Raw genomic sequence first — 11,101 nt, 5'->3', positions numbered from 1 at the left:
GGGACATAGTACCGGCAACCGCCCGCCTAATCGCATAGTAACGAATACTGAAGTTGAAGCACGTTGACACGCAACGATATAACCTACGATCGTCTAGAAGTTTTCTTTTCGTAGAAAAAAAGTAATTTTTGACATAGCCACATATTGACCAAGATGAAGCACCCACATTCACCAAAGAAGTTCTCCCCACAAAGCTCTCTTTAAACCCAGGACCCAAGTTTCATAAAACACAATCAATTCCCAAAAATGTATGGTATGTATGCAACTTGACAATATTAATATCTAAGTAGAGGTGTTCATTTTGGGTTAATATCCGCGTCGTCAAAAAAAGCAACAAAGTTTGCTACACCATAGTAGCATGTCACGCTGAGAGATCGGTATTCCGAAATGGGGGGAAATGAAACGATTTCGGTGCAAAAACGTGTAGAAAAACAAAGCTAAAAGTGGCAACGTTATTGTGCAGTTGTGCTTCACCTGCTCCCCCACCTCACAGGGAGACTAGAGAGAGAGAGAGAGAGAGGAGGGGGTTAAAGCAAAGCAAAGAAGGGAGAGGAAGAGAGGGAGAAAAGCGGGGTGTTTGCAAGCGCGCCATTAGTTGCAAGAGGGCATGGAGCCGAACAGAAAGTCTGTTTCGCCATTAATGGCCTCTCAGCCCTTCTGGAACCCATAGACCTACAGTCAGGCAGTCCCACACACACACACACACACAAGCAAGCAAAAGGAGATACTACACACATACATGTAGACAAGAGCGTCATTAGAGAGGCGAAGGGGGGAGAACTGGTAGTAGTTTGTTGGCAAAGCAGCGGCTAGCTAGGCTCCAAGGCGCCATCACGAGCTAGGCTCCCCGGATAGAGAGATAGATAGATAGATCGACCGAGGTCATGCCGGGCGCCCGGCCGGCTGCGGGGTAGTTTGCTGGTGCGGAGAAGATAGCTTGCTAGGCAGATAGATAGAGAGGTGGTGCCTTGGCAGCTAGCCCCCCTAGAGTCAAACCCAGCCGTATTTAGGTCTCGCCCGGCCGGAGATATACATACGTAGACGCAGACGCAGAAAGAAAGAGAGAGAGAGAGAGAGAGGAAGCTGTAGCCCCCCTCCCTGTGTGTGCGCGTGTGCGTCGTCCACCGTCGGCGTCTGTCTCCCTCGAGATGATGATGAGTGAAGGCCAGGGACAGCAGCAACAGCAGGAGATCATCATCAGCCAGCAGCAACATCAGCATCAGCAACAGCAACAGCCGCTGGAGATGGACATCACCTTCGGGATGAGCAGCCATCAACATCACCATGCCCCTCCTTCCTCGTCTTCCTCCTCCTCCATGCACGCCGCCGCCGCGAGCTTCATGTGCGGTTCTCAATTCACTTGAATCCAATTCAATTTTTTAATTTGCTTCCCCCCGTCTGTTCTCGCATGTCTTTGATCTATCCGTATCGATCCGGGAATTCGAATGGATTTTATTATGCTTTTCATGTTCTCTCTGATTCTTCAACTCTTCCTTTTTTTGGCGAAATTTCTCCAGCTGTTCCTTAATTTGCTTGATTTCTGTGGTTCTTGCACCGGGTATACATAATTGTTCTTGCCTGTCTTAATTGGTTTCTATATTTGTTTCTTGATAAACATGAACTGGCTAGTAGAAAGGCTAGAAAACCTGCCTTCTTCTACCGAATTTTTTCATCCATGTTCATCTGTCTCCGCCTTTGTTTGCCAATGTAAATAACTTGGAAAGTCAAGTGATGATTCTTAGATTAGGAATATGGTTGTGACACGACAGATCCAAGTACTTTGACAATTTCATCGATTCCCTATTTCTTTGTCTTTTGCTCCGAGAGGAGGAGAAATTCTAGAAGATGTGCGAAACAAGTTTCGATTCTCAATCGGCGCCTCTCTTCTTAATATTTCGTGCAGATGGTTGAATTGTTCTGTTCTGATAATTGGAGCCGGATCGCTGAATTGTCATGGCTTGTTAATTTGGTTCAGATAGTTGAATTGTTGTGGAAATTAACAACTCACTAGTCTTCCCTTTGGACATTAGGTACACTAATTAGCAATTGTTTTCCGAATGACAACAAGAACACACTTGCCATTAATTAAATGATTAGGACAAAATATTATTTATAGTACATAGTAAGTGCCAAACATATACACACTCTATACATGCACTAGCAGTACATACATACATCTAGTCTAGTAGTAGTATGTACCAGTCCATGCATGCATGCTTTTGCATATTTTTCAATGAGCATATCTTGCACACAAGAAATTCCAGGGCTAGCCATGCCATGCATGCATATTTCCTGGGCTGCCAAATAAATGCCTCCTACTACTCCTACTAGTGGTAGTGCTGCAAGGCTAGAGAAGATTCCACAACACGCTCCTGTTCCCACTCCTCCTGCAGCGAGCGCAGAGCAGAGAGGAGGAGGAGGGGTTGGAGTTGGACCAGGCCACAATAATAGCATCACACATTCATAGGCTAGCTTATGGCAGCAGCGCGCATGATTTCATGATGATGTGTGTGTGGTTCCTCAAACCCTGTGCATTCTTCAGCAAATCACATGTTTCTTTTCACCACACATATTACTACTGAATAGTGATATAGTATATTCTTATGAGTTTGTGTTGCACAACCATGCATTCATGCAGGAGCGGCAAGGAGGCGTCAGGCGCGTATGACCATCTGGGGGAGCTGGACCAGGCCCTGTTCATGTACCTCGACCATGGCCACGCCTCCACGCAGCAAGAGCAGCGCCGTAAGTGCACGCACGAAATCTCTGCGAGAAAACGGGGTCAATTTCAGTTTCTTTTGCAGTTTTGCAGGGGTTAAATGCAGGTGTTTTCCGTGTAGTAGTACGTATTATTACGAAGTGACGGTTAAAGTTGATTGGCGCTTTCTTAATTCTGCGTTTAATCGTGAACGGTAGTTAATGGGGGGCGGTGTAGGTAGGGCTCAGAAACTGATGTGTCAACTTTGGCACATCACACATACATTGGCCCTGTTTGGATCTAACTCAGTTAGAGGTTAGAGTTAGATTCTAACCCTGAACTAATCCTGAACTAACTCTAGCCAAAGAGGTGTTTGGATGGCAGGGTTAGATGGAGCGCGAATATGGCAAGGCGCCTTCACAGGCGGTGTGAGAGGGAGGGAGGGAGAGGACGAGAAGCTTCGAGGAAGTGGGGAGAGATCTGCTGCGGAGAGGGCGAGAGAAAAATGTGTTTTTTAGTGATCCCGAGAAGAACTAACCCAAATAAGCACCTCTTGGGTGGGTTAGATTTTTCGGATGGGTTAGATGCATCTAACCCAAACTAACCCTCATGTTTGAATATTTTTGGGTTAGTTGAGTCCAAACTAACCCAAACTAACTCTAACTCATGGATCCAAACAAGGCCATTACATATATTCCATCAAAAGGAAAGGACTTTGGCGCATATAGGAAGAGGAATATAGATGTGACGGGTGTAGACTGTACAGAGACAGAGATGCCGCCTAGCCATTAGCTCTGATCTGGTGCATGCAGAAAGGCGCATGCATCTTTTTCCGGAGTTCAAGGGAAAACGATCGTATGGCCGGCCGGCCGGCCTGCGGCAGATTCTCAGGCAGGTACCCCATTTTGACCAGGATCGATCTGCTGCTGCAAATCTGCGGTGTCCGGCCTGCCCCCGGCGAGGACCATGTGGGTGTGGTGTGGAATCCCTCCAAGAACACATATGCTTGCTCAAAGTCGTCCATGGAACGCATGCAACACAACAAAAATCTCTCTCATCCTCCCCTTTCTCTCTCCTCCTTTGCGGTTTGGGCGGTCGGACCGTGAGTGTGACATGTAACAGACGCTGCTCAATCATTTCGCGGCGAGCGAGGGCCGCGACGGGGCTGCCGCATGCCGCATGCTGCATGTGCCCGCGGCAGCGGGGCGCAGACACATGCACGCAGAGGGGGTGATCTCCGCCTCCGGACTCCACCACCGCTACGCCTGCAATGGCGTGCGTCCGCATCTGTGGCGTTTGTTTGACCCGATCCGAGCCCTATCCACTCCCCGGCCCGCTTCTCTTCCGGTTCGGGCGCAGGCAGGACAGGAGCATGCATGCCTAAGCTGTGCGCATCCCTCCTGCCCCGGCCCCGCTCCCACTGCGCCGTATCTCCCCGTACCCCAGTGCCCAGCCCAGCTTTCTCGTGTGTCGCGCGCCAGGACGGACGGCCAGACCACCAGCTCGTACCGCCAGAGCGCCAGTGCCAGCGATCTCGCTGCCGCTGTACGCGCCTGCCATGATTATTTTGTTCCCGTCCGCACGAGAACGTACGACAGCAACCTCCACAGCTCCAGTGGCGGGCGAGCTCCTGTATATGTGCATCAATCTCTAGCTCGGTTCCTTCCATCAGCTCACTCATTTGCCTCTCTCCCTGCTTGTTCGTCTTGTTCATGGATGCAGAGACCCTCAACATCTTCCCCTCCCAGCCGATGCATGTGGAGCCATCACCAAAGGTAAGCCACAACTTCATCGATCTGGTTTTGTTGTTGATGTTTGCCACCTTGTTTAATATCCTTGTGGTTGTGATGTGATTGGCGTGCAGGGGGAGCTTGGTCTAGTCCTGTCGCCAGCGCCCGTGGGGTCCAAGATGCCGAGCGGCAGGTCGTCGCCGGACTACCATCACCAGCAGCAGCAGCAGGCAGCCGCGGCGGCCATGGAGGAGTTGGCGGCGGGGAGCAGGAGGCAGCAGCAGGAGCACCACCTCCACCTGCAGCACCAGCAGCAACAACCCGCCTTCGCCACCGCCGAGTCCGCAGGGGTCAGCAACAACAAGGATGTCAAGCCGCTGACAAAGGTGAGTATGACCGTGATAGAGCAGCTAGCTAGCTACACTACCAGTTAACCTCACCTAATTAACTAACCCAACTGTCTGTAGCTAGCTAGATTTGTTGTTAATTCCGCTGCCGGCCCCGTGTCATATTGTTGTTTTAATTGACTGAGGATTGTATATGTTATTGATCTCCTTTCGTGGTTGCAGAAGGAGCACAAAAGGGGCTTATCCACCGGCGAACGCGACCCAAAAGTAACAACTAACTAAACTTGTCTTATTGTCAAGTGTCCTTATGAAAAATCAAGCATATATAGGCAGTAGTGCTGCTGGTGTTTCTTTCCATGGTTGTGTTGGAGATGCAACTCAATTTCTGGTAATTGACGAAATGCAGACGCTGAGGAGGCTAGCCCAGAACAGGGAGGCGGCGAGGAAGAGCAGGCTGAGGAAGAAGGTGAGTGAGTCAAGCAACAGTTTTATAACACCCAAATGGCAAGAACACGAGCGGCAGAAAAGGCAAAATCTATATGCTATGCTACATGAAAAACGAACCTTAATTGGTTAACATTCTTCTCTCTACGATCAATGGCGGCCTCATTTTGCACAGTGTTGATTAATTACTTTACATTTCTCTATTCAATAGGCCTATATCCAGCAGCTCGAGTCCAGCAGGATCAGGCTAGCTCAGATCGAGCAAGAACTCCACAGCGCAAGAGCTCAGGTACATATTTGCAAGAAAATCAAAGCCGCTCTCTTCTCATTCTCTAGTCTCTACCCAATCTGTGTATGCACATTCATGTGTGTGTGTGTGCACAGGGAGTGCTCTACCCCGGCAGCAGCCTCCTCGCCGAGCAAGGCATCGCCGGAAAAGGTATCGGCGGCATCGACGGCCTCAGCTCAGGTACCCACCCGTCCGTCCATCCCCATCTCCGTCCTTGAGCTAGCAATCCAGAATTTCAGATGCATGTCGTCGCGCTGCTACAAGCTATAATTCGAAGCAATTGGCCAGCAGAAGCGGCGATGTTCGACGTGGAGTACGCGCGGTGGCAGGAGGAGCACAACCGGCTCATGTACGAGCTGCGGGCGGCGCTGCAGCAGCACCTGCCGGAGGGGGAGCTGCAGATGTACGTGGAGAGCTGCCTGGCGCACCACGACGAGGTGCTGGCCATCAAGGACGCCGTCATCAAGGGCGACGTCTTCCACCTCATCTCCGGCGTCTGGAGGAGCCCCGCGGAGCGCTGCTTCCTCTGGCTCGGCGGCTTCCGCCCCTCCGAGGTCATCAAGGTACGTCTGCTTACAATTGCGTTTCTTTTTTCAGATCGGATCAACCCTAGCCCTAGATCTAGTGTCGGTCACAGTCACCACCTCGGTTGCAGCAACTCTTGCCTAACATTATGGGGTGAATTTTTTTGCCTTTTGGGAAACATTGATAAAACAAAGTTAAAGTGGGAACATATATCCTTCTGAACACCTGAAAAAAAATTATCAGAAATTTTCAGGAACCAAATTTACTTCGTTCTAGACCATCGTCTATGATGTCTGGTTACAAGGACGCACATACACACCATTGTTAAATCCTCCCATAGTACCTCAGTTTTGATTGATTTCACTAGCTAGAAAGGTTTACTTTGAACATGCATAGTTGTACCAGATCCCTTCCTTAAAAAAAGTATAGTTCACTGAAACCATATATAGTACCCCCTTTTGACAATTGAGATATATTCTGCTTTTTATTTAAGGTGAAAAGGCAAAGGATTTGAACTTTTATTGACTAGGAATTCAGGAACTACTACAGCTTTGAATCCTTTGCCTTTTTAACCATTTAATCTTTGTACTATGATTACATAAAAGTTAATTATAAAAATAATTTTTTTGAGGGGGGTTAATTATAAAAGTTAATTGTTTGTTATAAATCCAATGGTACAAATTAAAAAAATCTAAATAACATTCTTTATTTTCTAAATAGCTACGACCTTTTACTTAGTTTTTTAAGCATGGAGGCATGCCACATCTACACCTAGTATGTCAATCACAAATCATAAGTTACATTTGTTTGCATGCAATCTACTACCTATTTTTTTCTAAGCATGCGGTCTGCCATATCAGCACCTATGCATTTTAAGCAAAAGTTACACTTTTTGCATTAATTTAACCATGCCACATTAGCAAGCCATTCCTGTCAGTCACAAGTTATATTTTTGAGTTAATTTTTATATTGCCATATATTACATACTTACGTAGTTCAATGCTCGCATTTTTGATGGAAAATGACATTCTGTTAAATCAATGTAAATCGAGAATACTCTTATATTACATTTACTTTTGTATTAGTTTTGATTTTATTTTCCAGTATGTATTAATACAATTATATTAACAAGGTTTCCGTGGCAAGGCGCAAGGTATCGCCTAGTATTATTATTTAGTGGTCAAATATAGAGAGGTTCGAAAATCATGCATGTAGTCTTACTTGGAACAAAGGCAGTGCATGTTTTGTTCAAGTTCTTCCACCCTTCTTGGCTTTGCTCGTTCTCAATTGTTACAAAATTTTATAGAACTTCACCACCTAATTAAAACTTCAAATCACCGAGTTTAAGAAGATGGTCTGAAATGTGGGGTTTTTTGTGCAAAATATCAGAGCGATTTACCGTAAAAATAAATAAATATTAGTACGATTGGGGAATTGCAGTGGAGATGCACTCATGAGGGAAAAAATAAATAGTAAATAGGTTTTTGCTGAAAATTTTCTACTATCAGTTATAACCTATAGTTAGCAAGGTTTTTTTACAAGATTTGCGACATGGATACACCAAAACCAAACGCTCCACATGTTTCAGAGAGACTTGGTCGTGTAGGTAGGTATAGCTAGCCATGCATGCATGTCTCGCGGCATTCAAGTCGTGCGAGAGGGAGCCGGTATGGCGAACTCGGCTGCGTAGTCCATCATCATGCGCATTTCGGCGCCGGGTGACGCGAGCCTGCAAGAACCCTCTCGTTTTCAGCAGCTAGGGGCCGACCTAGGCAGGGGGAGGCACCTGCCATGGATCCGGGCCGGCCGGGCGATTCCCTCCCGCCGCGCGCATTGAAGAGCTTAACCAGCCGGCCCTCGATCCCCGCTGCACCGCGCAGGCAGGCATGCCCCGCCGTCTCCGCGGCGCGTGCGGCGGGCACGATCGATGGCTTGCGACGCATTCTGGGGCAGTATTAAATGGCGTCTCCTTCTGCCCTTCCTCCTGTTTGTGGAAATGCCATACATATCTCGATCTAACAGTAACTGAAATGATCTTTGCTCAGGCAACTGCATGCATGTGTTATTCTGATGTTGATCGATCTCTTATCTCAATTGAATTTGGGCGTACGGTGGTGACGGGGTGTGGATTGGATGCAGATGGTGCTTTCGCACGTGGAGCCGCTGACGGAGCAGCAGATCGTGGCGGTGTACGGGCTGCAGCAGTCGGCGGTGCAGACGGAGGAGGCGCTGAGCCAGGGCCTGGACACCCTCTACCAGGCGCTCTCCGACACCGTCGTCTCCGACGCGCTCACCTGCTGCTCCACCCCCAACGTCTCCAACTACATGGGCCAGATGGGCCTCGCCGTCCACAAGCTCACCACCCTCGAAGGCTTCGTCAGACAGGTCGCTTTCCATCACTCTTCATTACTCCCTCAGTTCTTAAATACTCCCTCCTTTCCTAAATGTAAGTCTTTTAAGAGATTCTACTATAGACTACATACGAAGCAAAATGAGCGAACCTATACTCTAAAAGACGTTTATATACATCCGAATATAGTTCTACAGTGGAATATCTAAAAAGACTTATATTTAGGAACGGAGGGAGTATAAGTCTTTGTAGAGATTTCATTATGAACTATATACAGAGCAAAATGAATGAATCTACACTCTAAAATGCATCTACATACATCCGTATATGGTTAGTGGAATCTCTCCAAAGACTTATATTTAGGAACGGAGGGAGTAGTTTGCATTTCATGTCGCTCTAGTGTTTCTGTTAGAGCTGCGACCCATCCATCGATCGAGCCAAATATGCATATTCCTTGATTAGTTGACAGGGTACATCCGATGGTTCACCTAATTAATTTAGATCGATCGATCGATTGAGACTGCGTTTGATTAGATTAATTAGTCAGCGTGCAGGCGGCTAGATTATACTTACTACCACTGACAGTCTAATGCATCTGTATATATGGATGGATTAGGTTCTGAACTTTAGAAAAGCACCTGACTGTCGCCATCCCGAAAATGGACGAACAGCTGAGGTAGCTAGCAAGGATCGGCACGCGTGATTAGTTAACTATAAGTAGCTACTACTCCTACGTATTAACAATACAATCTTTCAAGGCTAACACACAGTACTAGGATCTAGCTAATCTGTTCACCGATCTCTGATTTCCTTGTTGGGCCGGCATAGTAGGTGCACGCATTGTTTAGGCCGCCCTTCACCTGCTCATGGATTCCACAACAGAACCACCCGCGCGTATCATATGAATTATATCCTTACTACTTCCTCCGTCCCAAAATAAGTATTTTGACCTTACTACAACTTTACACTAAAGATATCTCTCAAAAAAAACTTTACATTAAAGGTGGTACAAAGTTGAGACACTTATTTTGAGACGGAGGCAATATTAATTAAGGCGACCTGCCGTCGCATGTACACATACTGTAATTAATCAACTGTTGCTGGCTACCTGATCCTGGCGTGACGGTGGCAGAGCGTACGTCAAATGCTGATAAAACACGTACTAATCTATTGTCATCAGTAATATGCATGCATGCATGTGCGTTTGTGTATGCTTGATCTGGCACTGATAATTGTTGTTTCATGCATGGGATGGATGCAGGCAGAGAAGCTGAGGCAGCAGATGCTCCACCGGCTGCACCAGGTGCTGACGGCGCGGCAGATGGCGCGGTCGCTGCTCGCCGTCTCCGACTACTTCCACCGCCTCCGCGTGCTCAGCTCCTTCTGGGTCAACCGCAACAGGATGGCGCCGCAGGACCAGCAGCTGGAGGCCGGCCCTCACACCTAGCTCTCAATCTTATCGATCCACCACCATGCGTGCCTGCGTGCGTGCATGCATCTCGCTCATCCCATGCATGCATGCGCCGGCATGCATGTCTCTGAGAAAGTTGAAGGCAGCGCGCGGTGACCGTGCAAGCTTATATTAGCAGTGCAGAGGGAGAGACAGGGGACCGAATCTGAATGATAACCCTCTAACAAAGAATGTCCTACCGTGTGTCTTGGATTTGGATTTATTAGTAGTAGCAGCTAGATAGTATGGTCCATCGACTCATGTACTCCTGGCTGATCGACCTGAACTGATTAGCTTGTCTTGCCTCCGGATGAATGTGATTCGAATCTCCATCATATAGATCCAGCGTTTACTGGTTTATTCCCTGTGTGGCATGAGTGAGATTTTGAGTGGAAGCTCCACGTTCCCGTGGCATGCAGCGATGCCCGTGGGTGTCGCGCACCGTTTTGCTCTCGACGACGACGACGACCATAGCGTCCTCACATTCTTGAGGGCGCCATCATGGAGCTCGGGTACCTTCCGGCCGCCCCATCGCACTAGTAGAAAACAGGGCTTTGGTTTGGGTCTGGCCAGCCCATTAATCCCGGTTCTTCACAAATCGAGACCCATATGGGGCATTAGACCCGGTTCATGAGCCCAGGGGACCGGCCGGGGCCTCGTGGGCATTGGTCCCGATTCGTCTGGATCCATTTGTCCTGGTTCTAGGCACGAACCGGGATTAATGGGCCGTGCTTCTGGCCCATAGCCATTGGTACCGGTTCGTACCTTGAACCGGTATAGAAGGGTTAATTTAGTCCCGATTCATGCCACCACTAGTAGAAAAACACCTAATAGTCCCGGTTCGTAAGTGCCTTTAGTCCCGGTTCATGAACCGGGACTAATGGTAGTCCCGGTTCAAACACGAACCAGGACCAATGTTCCTCCACGTGGCCCTATGCGCCGAGCCCAGTCAGGGGGGCCTTTGGTCCCGATTGGTGGCACCAACCGGGACCAAAAGGCATCCACGCGTCAGCATTCCAGTGGCTGGGTTTTTTGTTATTTTTTTTGAAAGGAGGGGGGGGGGGGGTGGGGGTTTTGGGGGGTTAATTTAGGTGTTTCATATATTGTGTTAGCTGGCTAATTAATAGAGAGAAGTGGCCTCTCTTATGTCCGTGCTTGGTCGATGCTACGTACTATATATACATAAGTGATCGAGAGAACCATTCAATACAGAAATTCGTATGCATACCGAGAGAAGTGATCGATCGACCTCTCCTTCTCTGAGAGAT

At 48.1% G+C, this 11,101-nt stretch overlaps 1 protein-coding gene across 3 annotated transcripts; it reads left to right on the top strand.

Annotated features, from left to right (window-relative positions):
• Positions 1–702: 702 nt before the first annotated feature.
• LOC123112410 (transcription factor TGA2) lies at positions 703–10,193 on the top strand. Of its 3 annotated transcripts, XM_044533388.1 has the most exons (11): positions 703–1,342; positions 2,639–2,745; positions 4,421–4,473; positions 4,563–4,814; positions 4,998–5,042; positions 5,182–5,241; positions 5,431–5,508; positions 5,604–5,688; positions 5,800–6,071; positions 8,173–8,418; positions 9,645–10,193. In XM_044533388.1, exons 1-11 carry the CDS (start codon positions 1,149–1,151, stop codon positions 9,828–9,830), a joined length of 1,578 nt encoding a protein of 525 aa, XP_044389323.1. In that variant the 5' UTR covers positions 703–1,148; the 3' UTR covers positions 9,831–10,193. The 3 variants fall into 3 exon arrangements, with proteins under 3 accessions (XP_044389323.1, XP_044389324.1, XP_044389325.1); XM_044533389.1 differs by lacking the exons at positions 703–1,342; positions 2,639–2,745 and adding an exon at positions 4,055–4,287; XM_044533390.1 differs by lacking the exons at positions 703–1,342; positions 2,639–2,745 and adding an exon at positions 4,251–4,330.
• Positions 10,194–11,101: the final 908 nt, after the last annotated feature.

Source organism: Triticum aestivum, chromosome 5B (genome assembly GCF_018294505.1).
Source record: "Triticum aestivum cultivar Chinese Spring chromosome 5B, IWGSC CS RefSeq v2.1, whole genome shotgun sequence".
In the NCBI taxonomy this organism is placed as follows: Eukaryota; Viridiplantae; Streptophyta; class Magnoliopsida; order Poales; family Poaceae; genus Triticum; species Triticum aestivum.
The sequence above is the reverse complement of the archived record's forward strand: the minus strand, read 5'-3'. Positions and strand labels throughout refer to the sequence as shown.